Source organism: Microtus pennsylvanicus, chromosome 10 (assembly GCF_037038515.1).
Source record: "Microtus pennsylvanicus isolate mMicPen1 chromosome 10, mMicPen1.hap1, whole genome shotgun sequence".
Classification (NCBI taxonomy): Eukaryota; Metazoa; Chordata; class Mammalia; order Rodentia; family Cricetidae; genus Microtus; species Microtus pennsylvanicus.
In genome coordinates this window covers 40,568,634-40,582,763 of record NC_134588.1, presented here as the reverse complement: position 1 = coordinate 40,582,763, position 14,130 = coordinate 40,568,634, and the positions used below count along the sequence as shown (strand labels likewise).

Genomic DNA, 14,130 nt, shown 5'->3' with positions numbered 1-14,130 from the left:
ATCCTGATGTTAGAGTTCCACAGCAAACACTAGACAATACAGGTCTCGTCAGAAGAGGACAGACCTAAAAGGAGATTCTTATTTGCTGACTGAAGTCCTCAGCAAATACTACCATTGGGATTTCAGGACTGGCCCTCATTGACTTGTTGTATGTCTTGCTAGTTTCTTCTGAATGGGAGTGTTTCATGCATTTGATTAGTCAATATGCTGTATGTCAGTGTGGAAAACTACATGTTGGTTACTGTCATGGTATCTGGGCTTGGTGATGAGGATGTCATGCCTTTCATTACTTTGAATCCTGCATAGATGTTAATTTTGTTCTGTTTCTTGTACGCTAAGAATTTAATTTGTTTTACTTGTAGGAATAGAGTTCAGTGAATACATGATAATAAAATTGCATACTATTGAACACATTAAAACTTTAAAGTATATTCAGACATTCTTTCAAGAAAATAAATTAAGGAAGCTTAATTTAGTTTATCCAATGGATTTTTACCAATTGTATTATGTGTAATTTTATAGATAAGGCTGTAATAACAGATGGAATTAGCTTGCTTTTATTCCCCATTTGGAAGGGTGATTTTTTTCCCACATAGATTATATTCTTGTAGTATGGTCTTGGAATAGAAAATAGAATGAAACTCACAATGATTTACAGGAGAAGAAAGAAATATCAATGTTCAAAATGAAATGTATATTTATGAAGGAAAGAAACTTCAGTGCTCTGTGTCAAACATATCAAAACTTTATTTGCACCTGATCTGCAAACCTTTTGTTTTTGAATCCAAGATTATCTGGATTTTAAACATGTGCAAACACCACTACACCTAGCTTCTTCATTAGTTATTTTCTTTTAATCCTCTAGTTTTTTCTGTTGTTAAAGTCTTTTATGAATTCATGACTTTATAGCTGACCTGAACAACAAATCACTTCAAACTGACTCAACCCTGAAGAAAGTTTATCAGTTCATGTCTCCAGATTTCTACATGCAAATATCAATGAGAAGTAATTCTGCATTCACTAATGTAGCTAAAGAAGCCATTATTTAATATCGCTTGTCTTAAGAAATTTATTTTTCACCAGGAGGTGGTAGTAGAGACTTTAGTCCTAGGACTCCAGAGGAAGAGGTTAGTTTTCACTGTCTCAGTGTTGTTCTTGTTGCTTTGTTCTTGTGTTTCTGTTGGGGGCTGGCTTTTGTAGCTCAGGCTGTCATCAAACTTGCTATGAGCCCAGAATGACCTTGGATCCCTGTTTTTCCTTCTTTTACTTCCCAATTAGAAGGATTATAAGTCTGTACCACACCTGCTTTTTATATTATGTGACTCAAACTCAAATCATCCTCATTCCATCAAAGCATTCTATCACCCTAATACTATTCTCAGTCATTAGTCTTTTTTTTTCACATCTGCTAATAAAACTTATGTTAATCCTTGACACAATTTGGAGGAAATAAATTTCCTATCATGGAAAATTTTAGGGAACATCATGGAGTTACAAGATACTCAGATTTTCATGTATGTGGAATAATATTTTATCCAGGAATAGGGTGATTTTATAATTAGCAGGTGTCAATTGGAATCCATGCTATACATTAGTATATACCATAAACTGGGCAATACTAACGCTGAAAAGTGCATTCTTTGTGAAAACTGTGATGATTTGTCATCATAGAAGAGAATGAATTAGAGTAAGAAAGGTAAATTTTTATGATAGTTATGACTTCTAAAATACCCTTTGAAATCCAAGTGTTTTACTTGTGTATTCTGCTAATCATCAATAGCAGTATTGGGGAAATGAAACTAAGAAGAGTGAATTGATGTGGAATCCCCCTCTGTTAATATGAATATGTCTTATTGCTATTGGTTAATGAAGAAGGTGCTTTTGGCTAATGGCTTACTAGAGTAAAGCCAGTTGGAAAATCTGAACATAGGTGTTGAGAGAGTGCGCAGAGTGAGGGAGATTTCATCTAACTGCCACAAGAAGCAGATGTCATACGGAAGCACAATCACGTGCTGATACACAGGTTAATAGAAATGGGTTAACTTAAAATGCAAGAGTTAGCTAGAAATCTGCTATATTCATTGACCAAGCAGTGTTTAATTAATATAGTTTCAATAGTTTCAGTGTGATTTTATTTTTGGGTCTGGGCAGCTGGGAAATAAATGATCAGTCTCTGCCAACAAATGGGCACCATTGTGGACAGATATATCCATATAAAACCTGAGAGAGCTTGGAAAGGAATTCTAGACACACTCACACACATATGCACACACACTCACACACACACACACACACACACATTTACACAAAAAGCAAAAACAAACCAAAGTTTAGCCACATTTTCTTTGCCAGATGGGCTCTATTTGCTGGTGGTGACCACGGTCTTCACAGTTTCTTTAAAACACATGCCGCTTCTTTTAGAAATGGCATCTTCCTGGTTCATGCACTTATATGGGATCTGTGAGCAGCATGTTACAAATTGCTTAATGGTGACACAGACTTTGTGACCCTGGATCTGGCATGGAGATAATGGCTCTCAGAGGCATCAAACAGACCTCTGCCATGTTGGACTGGGCAGAGCAAGCATGCAGGATACTTATCATTTCTTTTTAAAGGTGTTCCTGGTTGAAAAAAATAATTACAGATACACATGCAATAAAGACAAATTCAAATGGAAATGTTTTCTAAATGGGTCATAGTGTTGAAGAAAGGTATGTGGGCTTGAGAGAGAAGAAAAAGAATGTAGTAAAATCAAACAAATTCTTTAAAGAGACGGAGTACAGACAGTCATATATTAAAAGAGTAAAGAAAAGTAAGTCACATAAAGATAGAATATACAAAGGTCATGTGTATTATTGAGTTTTCTTTATATTTTTTTATATTTGTTGCTTTGGAATAGAGGTTCTACTTTTGTTTCCACAAAGGATGAGAACCTGTAGGTTCCTTCCAAACTAATGTGGGTTGATCAAACATATCCCCTGAAAATGTCCCGGATGATCCAACATCCATTACAGCTTCAGGACTGCTGACTGAGTTTGACCTATCACACAGGATACCCCTTAAAAATCTGATTAACAATGCCCGCAATCAGCAGGAAGTATTCTGGAGAACTATTCCTAAATTCACAAATATTATTTATAAATGTGTCTTTACATTTAAGGGGGCTATGCTATTGAGATGAATACTTTATATTTGTATGGATCTTGGCCTTTTGATAGAATTTTAAGGTCAATTTTGTTTTTTGACCTTAAGGTCAGTTTTGCCCTTGATTGAGGTATTGTGTTTGTGTAACTAATAAAAATGTAATGTATAATTAAGAAGCACAGATTAATAGATAGTCATCTATAATAGTCAAGCTTGCAGTAATGTTAGTTAGGATATATATATATATATATATATATATATATATATATATATATTCAGTTAGATAGATAATTTTCAAATCTTTCAAAGACCACTATATTATGGAATTTAAAATGTCTTAAGAACTTAGAACTTTTCATGACAATGAGACCCATCTACTCCTGGCAGCACCAATCTACTTCAAGAGGACAATGGATATTGAAGAGGCTTCTCATGGCATTTATTAGCTATTGGGAAGAAACTGCTCTTTCCTGGACTGCTTGATGTTATGCTGTATGTACTGGACATACAGTACCCACAGAAAAATGACTTCTGAACTTGCCTAAAGGTGAGATGGTCCTTCAAGGTTCCTGTTTCATGAAAGAGTCTGCCAGACATTCTGCAGGATACAGAAGAAAGTGACAGACAAACTGTCAATCTATGTGGAACTGTTCTTGACATTTTCTGCTTCATGGAAAAGTCTGCTGGATACTATGGGCCTATAGACTGAAGATTGGATGTCCCAATGTTACAGAAGAACTCTGTGTGACTGTGCAGGCTGCAAGATGTCTCTGTCAGTTCTATAGGTTTGGAAGTTGCTTGCAATGCATTTTCTTTTTACTTAGGCAATATTTTATCCTTCTGTTTTCTTTGATGATGTGAATGAATAGATAGTTATAATTGCAGTTTTCCTTACATATGATAAAAGATAAAGTAGATGCAAATATTGTATCTATAACTCTTGCTTGATAACTGTTTGTTGTATATTATTGTATTATGTTAATGTTAAAACTTTCCTTTTTATTTAGATAGAAAATGGGAGGTGATGTGAAATTCTTCTCTGTATGCTATAAATATTATTTAAGGCCATTGGTTAATAAAAAAGATGCTTTCAACCAACGACTTAACAGAGTAAAGCCAGGCAGAGAATCTGAACAGAGATGTAGAGAGAGAGTAGGCAGGGTCAGAGAGATGCCATGTAGCTGTCACAGACCACAAGTGCTGAACAGAACTTTGCCACTGGGCTACAATCAAGAGTTGATATACAGATTGATAGAAATGGGTTAATTTAAGATGCAAGAGCTAACTAGAAATATGCTAGAGTTATTAGACATGCTGTGTTGCAATTAATATAGTTTCAGTGTGAATTTTGGGGGGTCTGGGTAGCCAGGAAATGAAGAAATGGTTCTGCCAACAATGAATTACTAAAATTATAGATGAAAATACATCAGCTTTTCTGTACTAGAATATTTGATACAGTTCTGTCTTTAGGGAATTTATCACCTTTCAGATCAAATGTTTAAATGTACACACTTTTCAAAAATCACATCTAGACATTTCCTTTCATGAGGTCCTCTCTAACTGACATTCTTGGGACATCAAAAGATAACTTTTCATTTAACAGGATGTGGTCCTGTTGAGGATATTTGTTGACAGCATATCACACCTGAGATTTTGTATATAGCAAGTGATAACACAAGTATTTCTAAGCATCATGTCAAGATATTTATAAATTATTTTCACTATGCATCAAATGAATCTTTTTTCTTTAAGACTTGAGAAACATCCATATAGTCCATAATTGTGTTTCAAATAATTATGTTTCTCATTTATGAATATCCAGTTGATAACTTAAAAAGATAATAAGAAATATTTTATTTGTTTTGGGTTTTTTTGGTATTTTTTGAGCATTTGATAAAATGTTTTATAATTTAAACTTAAGCAAAATTTAGTTATGTATAAAAATCTAAACTATTTGAATTTTCCTTTTAGATTGGGAATTTTGGCCTAAATGTGTGAAAGACCTTGGTTTTCCATTATTGGGCATATAATTGTTACTTTCATATAAATACAAATAGCAGATGTGTAATATTTAGCTATTGCAAATGTGGGAATATATATATAATACTTGGTAATTTTCCTTTTTTTATAGTTCCCTTCATTTTTCATTACACCTTGTGCCTGATGTGCTTGCATGCCAAAAATATTATTATACATGCCTAATTATCTGGAAATATAAAGAACTGACACATTTTATATTTTATACTTAGCATTATAAACTTCTGTGGTTCACTATATGAAATACCCAATGTTGTTATTTTTTTACTCAGAAAGAGTCTTCTAAATTCAAATGAACATTTTCCTGTAATAAAATAGAATGAAAATGTTCTCAGATTTTAGAGTTTGAAAATAATTACATCTATTCCTGAAACTGTCTGACACCTTTGTTTACAGACTATAATAAGTATATTTTAAGACATATATTACAGAACATAATGAACCAAATACATGCATGCTGCCCTAATCTACAGATTGGATTTTACAAGTGACAGTGGTAAACACAGCCAAACACAAGATCATTTACAAATAAGTTATCTTGACCTGATGAGATACACAACTCTTTTTCTTATTTTCTGTGTGGTGACTGCAATTAACAGTTTAAATTGCTGTGCCATGCACCCTGACATACGTCATGCTGCTATTGGTACCTGAAAAAAACACTTCTACTTTAAATAATTATATCCCTAATTAAAGAAATACAAACTTCCGTTTCAGGGAAGATACGTGTTAATTAGTCACATTTGTTACATTTTTCAAGTTAAATCAAATCAGCCATTTAAAATCAAACTACAATGCCTTCCTTATTTTTGTTTGTTTTAATAAAGTGTAAAAGAATTTGAATTTCTGCAACACAGCATTATAGGTTATTATCTCTTGTACTTTTAATATTTTAGGAGAAATTAAACAAAATAATCTACTATCATGCTTTGATAAAAATGCATTTGATTATTTAATTCCATTTTGGTTGAGAAAACAATAATGAGATATACAAGTGCATTTTTTAATGGATGTCTAGGGAATTACTTTTGAGGTAGTTTTTATTACATTTTTTCTCTAGAAATTTCATATGTCAATCTGGAACATTCCCGACATTCTTTCATCCACCTCTTACATACTCCTCTCATCTTATGTACCACCTCCAAGTCTTTTTTTCTCACAATCTTGTCTGTCTGTTTTGTTTTGATTCTGTGTTGTTCGTTTGTTTGTTTTTACCTACTGAGCTTAACCATGGAGGTTTCCATAGCCATAGGATTTGAACTATTTATTTTATTTGTATGGTCACAGATCAGTTCCCAGTTTGAAGATTGGTGAACTGATGTGTGATTATACAAATAAAAACAACACGGTCTCTCCCCCAGAAACCACCAATAGCCTTATAGTTCAGCAGAGTTCAGTTTTAGCCTAGAAAGACCCTCCCTCCATGCAGGCAATCCTCCTGTTATGAGATCATGACTACTTGGACTCTGTCATGACTAGAAAGAATTCTTTTACAGTTCCTCTCCCAGTCTTCTAGCTCTTACACCATGTCAGCACCATTTTAAAATCTTTTTAGACATTATATCCATTTTGACCCTGAATATTGTTTGTGCAACTCCTCCATTACTAGATACTAACATACACTTCACTCATGGTTGCCATATGCCTGTCTTCTTTTGTGTATTCCAACCTCACACATTCCATGCCTGTTTTATTAACCTGTACTTTGGTCTACTAATTATTCCAAAACTGCTTTGGAAACAAAATACTGTTTTCTTAGTTTCTAATAACCCATTTTGATGTTCCTAATCAAATTTTGATTCTAAATATCTGGTAAATATTCTCCTATATTTGTCTTTTGCTCTGCTCTTTATTTCTTTCTGCCACTTTCATGATGACAAGCAGAGAGACCTTAGCTGTTCCTTTCAGGGTTTTGATTATCAATTTTCATTGTCTTCTTCCATCTGTAAAGTACATTTTACCTGGAACACAAAGTGTGTCTTTTCCTGATTTGTTGTGATGTGATAGGACATATGTACATTTCATGATATTAAGATTGACTGTGTCTCTAAACTTCCAGTTCTTCATGATGAAAATCTTGAAACCTCATCATCTACTGTCTAGTATGACAATATTACACAGACCACACCAGAACTTCTAACCAATCCTCAGTATGCCCTCCTTAAGCTTTCTTCTTCTTTTCTCTCACCTGTTCCTTTCCACTCATCAGAATCTTTCTTTAGATTTTACATGTGAGTAAGATAATATAGAAGCTGGTTTTCTGTGTTTTAGTTATTTCTCTAACATAATGATATCCATTTCCACATGTATTGAAAATGACAGAATTTAATTATCTTAATAAAGTGTAGTAGGACTCTGCTATGTTATACTCTTCATTCTTTAATAAGTTGGTGGACATAGGAAGCTTCTATTTCACCTAATTAATTTTTGTATAAACTGAGGTATACTATGTCTATTTAATATGCTAATTATTTATCCTTTGACTATACAATTAGTGCTGACATTTGCAGCTATGTGGAACATCCATTTTTAAGCTTTGAAGGAACTGCCATCTTGCCTTTTGCAATGACAATGCTATTTAATATCGTCACTGTATGCAAAAGTTCACTGCACATGTTGGCAGCTCATATTTTTCCAGATAACATTAGCTATTCTTATTAGGGTGAAATACTTTATTGAGACTTTAGTTTTCATTACCTTTATGATTAGAAAATCTAAATATTGTTAAAAATCTTATTTTTGTCCATTTATATGTCTATTTTGAAAAAAAAAATATGGTTTAGGGCAATTTACAAATGGCCAAGAGACACTTAAGGCCATGTTCAACTTCTTTAGTGATCAGGGAAATGCAAATCACAACAACTTTGAGATACCATCTTACACCTGTCAGAATGGCTAAAATCAAAAACACCAATGATAGCCTTTGCTGGAGAGGATGTGGAGTTAGGGGAACACTCATCCATTGTTGGTGGGAATGCAAACTTGTGCAACTACTTTGGAAAATCATTGTGGTAGTTTCTCAGGAAATTTGGAATCAACCTACCTCAGGATCCAGCAATACCACTCTTGGAAACATACCCAAGAGATGTCCAATCATACTACAAAAGCATTTGTTCAACTATGTTCATAGCAGCATTATCTGTAATAGCCAGAACCTGGAAACAACCTAGATGCTCCACAATAGAAAAATGGAAGAATAAAGAAAACGTGGAATATATACACATTAGAGTACTGCTCAGCGGTAAAAAACAATGACATCTTGAATTTTGCATGCAAGTGGATGGAAATAGAAAACACTATCCTAAGTGAGATAACCCAGAACCAAAAAGATGAATATGGTATGTACTCACTCATTTGCGGACTCTAGCCATAAACCAAGGTCATTAAGGTCACAAGCCCAGAGAAGCCAAATAACAAGGTGAACCCAAAGAAAATTATATATAGATCCTCCTCGAAATTGGAAGCAAACAAGATTGAAGGGCAAAAGCTGTGAGCATGGGGGTAGGGGCAGGGGTGGAGGTGTGTTTGGTGGAAGGAAAGAGTGGTAGAGGGAAGGTAAAAGGGAAGGACTGGCAAGAGCCTGGGGGAGTGGGAGGGTGGAGATGGGGGAAGGGCGGTTATAGGAGCAGGGAAGAAGATATCTACAATAAGGGATCCATTTTAGGGTTGGCAAGAGACTTGGATCTAGAGTGGATCCCAGGTGGCCACGGGATGTCCCTAGCTAGGTCCTTGGACAGCAGAGGAGAGGGTGCCTGAACTGTCCTTGCCCCACCATCACGCTGATGATTATCTCGAATATGATTATCACCATAGATTCTTTGTCCGGCGATGGATTTAGATAGATACAGAGACTCTCATCAGAGCAATGGACTGAGCTCCCAAGGTCGAGTTAAAGAGCAGAAGGAGAGAGAAGATGAGCAAGAAAGTCAGTACCGCGAGGGGTTGGTCCACCAACTGAGGCAGTGTGCCTGTTCTAATGGGAGCTCACCAAATCCAGCTGGATCAGGTCTGAATGAGCATGTAATCAAACCGGTCTCTGACTGTGGCTGACAATGGGGGCTGAGTGAGAAGCCATTGATAAAGGTACTGGGACTTGTTTTCATGGCATTTTCTGGCTTTTTGGGACCCTAGCCTATATGGATGCACAGCTCCCTAGGCCTGGATGTAGGGGGAGGGCCTTGGACTTCCCACAGGGCAGGATTCCAGGCCCTCTCTCAAGCAGGGTGGGAGAGGGAGGAGGAGGTGTGGGGGAGCAGGAGAGAATTGAGGGGAGGGAAGGAAGTGTAAATAATTGAAAGGAAAAATAAAAATTAAAAAAAAATCAATATTTTTTCCACTTTGAGCTTTTAAAATTCCTTAAATCTGAATATTATCTTTTTTCCATATAATTGTCTAATATTTTCTTCATTTCTTTAGGGTATATCTCTAATGTTAATTCCTTCATTTAAACTATAAATATTGCTTGTTTTGTTTTTACCATATTTATGGATATTTGTTTTTAATTTTCTAGCTTTAGGGGTGGTGTTAAAATATTTTTCTATTTAAATCATACCTCCTATGTCATTTTCTAATTTTTTTTGTGTTTTGTTGTTGTTGTTGTTGTTGTTTTTCAAGATAGGGTTTCTCTGTGGCTTTGGAGCCTGTCCTGGAACTAGTTCTGTAGACCAGGCTGGTCTCGAACTCACAGAGATCCGCCTGCCTCTGCCTCCTGAGTGCTGGGATTAAAGGAGTGTGCCACCACCGCCCGGCTTATTTTCTAATATTTTTGTACTCTTATAGTACTTTAAGCATTCAAAACATGAGTAATACTGAGTTTTCAAACTCATGTCTTTTAAAAATTTTGAATATCCACTAAATTAGTTGCAATTAACATGACACTACAGCACTTATAAAGAATAATAAAGTAAGAACAAAACAGGACACACAGAACTAGAAAAGAACAAATCAGACTATCGCAGTTTTGCAGTGGCCATATCATTTATTTATTTATTCATCTATTTACATATTTTTGATATGATGATAAATGTGCACTGTATTTATGCAATTTCCAGTCCATACTCTCCTTCCAACTACCCCTGTGCCTGACCACTCTTTCTGAAATTCAAGACATATTCTTCTCTAATTACTATTATTGAATGCACAAACACACACTATGTATGCACCCATAGAGAATATATATGTCCAACTACAAGGAAAATCTACTTTTAAGCTTCGAATCAACTGCCATCTTGCCTTCCTTGTGTGGCTTTCCAGTTTGCTGGGTGAATTGAGTGTTTTCAACCTGAATGTATGCTGGAGTGCTGACTTCTTGGGCTTTGATAACCAATCAGCATCCTTTTCTTGGAGACGACTATTCTCTCAGCAACCATTAATTGCCTAAAGCTTGTCATCTATTAATGGGACCTTATGAGATTGCTGGAAGGTCAAAAGGTGTTGTCATTGTGTAGGTCTGGTTTAGACAGCCATATTTTTAAGATTTTGTGGCTAAAGTTGTCTGCCATATATAGAACATACACATGCACATACATTCAAGACAAATAAGTACAGAAACCTGAGTAAAGAGAAAGAAGCATACTACTATGGGACCTACAAAGGTACTGGAAGTCTGAAATAAGCAATAAAATACAGAATTAACAAATAGAAAAAATGACCCTGTTGAACAGAATAGAGAGCTTAGAAATACACACTCTCTGTGTGTCTCCCTCTGTCTCTCTGTCTCTCTCTTACTCTCTTTGTCTTCTCTCTCTCTCTCATGTGTGTATGTGTTTCTGTGAGTGTTATGTGAAGCTAATTGGCATCTATGGGTTGTCATCTCTTAATGCTGTGCATTTTGGTCAGTCAAGAAAGTACAAGTAAAATTTTATATCTGTCAAACAAGTTTTAGAAACTATTTTTATCATCAATAATCCACCATTCCATTACTTAACATCCTCTATTTTCAATAACCACTATAATACTGAATTATTTCAAAATCCCTAAATTCAGACTCAGAGTTGTAAACATGCTTTGATTCATACTTCTCCTTCTGAGAGTGCGCCCTACACCATATTTAATTTCAAATCTTCTATTTGCTATTTCAGAAACTCATTGCATAAGATTTAATTTAAATAATACAGACTTTATTAATTTGACTATCAAACCACCAACTTTTATATCTGGATTCAACATAGGAAAATAATATAAAGACTTACTGCCTGCTTTGCATTCTCAGTACAATCACAGTAACCTAACTGGACCATAACATTTATTCAGGTTATTTTCTCAGGAGTAGAAACATTTTCCAGGGCAAGGAAGGCCTCTCTGGTTTGAAATCTGCCAAGAGTTGATAAATATGCCCCAAGGAAACACACTTGCAGAAAATCAGAGTGTTCATTCATCATTTTCTCTAACATTTTCTATCCTTGCTTTTGTTGTTGTCAAGTCTTCTAACATGTCTTTGTTGCTTTTTATATTACATTTCACTATAAGTTGACAAATTATAATTATGATATATAATTTATGGTTAAGATAAACAGAACTACTGTGTAGTAACTAAATCAAACTGAGTACCATATCCATGTACCCTCAGAGCAATTTAAACATTTTTATATCATAAAATTAGGAGTTTTCTCCAGTAATTTTCAATTACACAACATAATGTTATTACTATAGTCAAAACTACAATAATTCTCAAATACATTTTTGTGATTAATGGAAGCTTTATCACAACAAACTATCACTTTGAATTCAATGTCCAGTGTTTGCTTCACCATAATTCTTTTTTTTAATTTATTTATTTATTAAGGATTTCTGCCTCCTCCCCGCAACCGCCTCCCATTTCCCTCCCCATCCCCCGATCAAGTCTCCCTCCCTCATCTGCTTGAAGAGCAATCAGGGTTCCCTGACCTGTGGGAAGCCCAAGGACCGCCCACCTCTATCCAGGTCTCCTAAGGTGAGCATCCAAACTGCCTAGGCTCCCCCAAAGCCAGTACGTGCAGTAGGATCAAAAACCCTCTGCGATTGTTCTTGAGTTCTCAGTATTCCTCATTGTCCTCTATGTTCAGCCAGTCCGGATTTATCCCATGCTTTTTCAGACCCAGGCCAGCTGGCCTTGGTGAGTTCCCGATAATTCTTTATTTTGATAAAAAAAATAAACTTAAATGTATTGGCTCTCTCCAATACTATGTGTTTGTGTGTAATGTCATGCTTTACTTTCCTTGTTTTTTAGTTATGCATAATATATTTTAACTGAATTATACTATTCATTAGTCATTAGATTTTTGTATGGCTTGCTTTAGTATGCATTATCATACATGGTATTTTATATAATGCTTTACTTTGAGGAATATCTTAATTTTGCATGGTGTAATTTTGGCAATTATAAAATGTATATTTCTAAAGCTTATTTACATAATTATGGGCTATGTAGTTACTAAGAAACTGTTTGAAAATACTATTACAGGCCTTCCTAAATATTCAAAAATAATAGAAAATTATTCAACCATTAACATAAAATGGTTTTAAATATGATTATAACAGGTGGTCAATTAAAGTGCATAGACATGATAGTCATGTGAATTTGAAGTCCCACAAAACATGCTGGAAATATTTTACTGACAATTGAAACCCAAGGGCTTCCAGAGATTTGCAGAGAAACATAAAGAGCATCACATGATAATCTGATGTTTGAAATGACAATACATTTTTTATTGTTATTGCACTATACATTTTTTCTTCTCTCCCTACTCTTTCTCTCCTCTTTCTTTCTACCTACTCGCATGTATAAAAAGAGACTTTTTCCCCAACAACCATGACTCCCACACTCCCAATTTACTCAGGAAATCTTTTCTTTTTCTCCTTACTATTTAGATCCATGAATGTCTCTTAGGGGACTCTTTGTTGTCTAGGTTCTCTGAGGTTGTGTTTTTTCTTTGTTTTTTGTCTAAAAGCCTCTTATGAGTGAGTATATATAAGATTTGTCTTTCTGGGTCTGTGTTACATCACTCTTGAGTGATGGTTTTTTTTTTCTAAACCCATCCATTTGCCTGCCAATTTGAAGATGCTTTTATTATTATATTTTTACCAGAGAGTAATATTCCATGGCATAAATGTATCACATTTTATTTATCCATTCTTCAGTATGAGGAATCTAGTTTGTTTACAGGTTCTGACTACTAAAAATAATGTTGCTATGAACATTGCTAACCACATGTCCTGTGCTATGAATGAATTTTCTTTGGGTAAATACTCAAAAGTGATATTGCTAGGTCTTGAGGTAGATTGTTTCCTATTTTCTGAGAAATTCCCTTACAGTATTTCCAAAGCAGCTCTGGAAGTTTGCACTCCTTCCAGTAATGGAGAGGGTTCATCTTACCCCACATTCTCTGTGGCATAAGCTTTCATTGGTGTTTTTGATCTTGGCTCTTCTGATGGGTGTAAGATGGAATCTCAGAGTTGTTTTGATAAATTCTCTGATAATGCAAATCAAGACAATAACATTTTCTTAATAACTGACTAATGCTTCAACCAAAGAGTAGGCTGCACTCCAACGACATCACATAAGCAACACACAAAACACCAGTACCCTTATAAAACACTAAGTGAGCAATAACAAGATCAATATAAATATCTACTTTAAAGATTAAGAAAAACAAATACCTTTCCAACTGGGAAAAGAAGTTCTTTAATCATACTGAGATTATTTAAGTAAAATCTCTATCTTACCTGAATCTTCAAAGTCACTGTTGTAGGCTTTCCATGTTTCCGTTATCCGAAGAAGATTCTCTTCCATGGCTTGAATGTCCATGGAGGGGCAGTTGCATTCTGGAAACCTTGGACCACAGTGGCACCAGCAGTCATTATCTTTGCAGATAAACTCCCCCTCGGAATTACAGGCAATGTAGCTCAGCGCTGCCTGCACAAAACGCTCCTGAAGATAGTCGGGAAGGAGAACTTGAAGCCCTTGAAAGA

At 35.1% G+C, this 14,130-nt stretch overlaps 1 protein-coding gene across 4 annotated transcripts in view; it reads right to left on the bottom strand.

The window, feature by feature from the left end:
* The window catches only part of Brinp3 (BMP/retinoic acid inducible neural specific 3), a 366,083-nt gene that overhangs the window by 99,216 nt on the left and 252,737 nt on the right, over positions 1–14,130 (bottom strand). For all 4 annotated transcript variants that reach the window (XM_075988181.1, XM_075988184.1, XM_075988182.1 and 1 more), the window contains one exon: positions 13,885–14,121. In XM_075988181.1, coding sequence (XP_075844296.1) covers positions 13,885–14,121 — 237 coding nt within the window. The remainder of the gene's footprint in view (positions 1–13,884; positions 14,122–14,130) is intronic.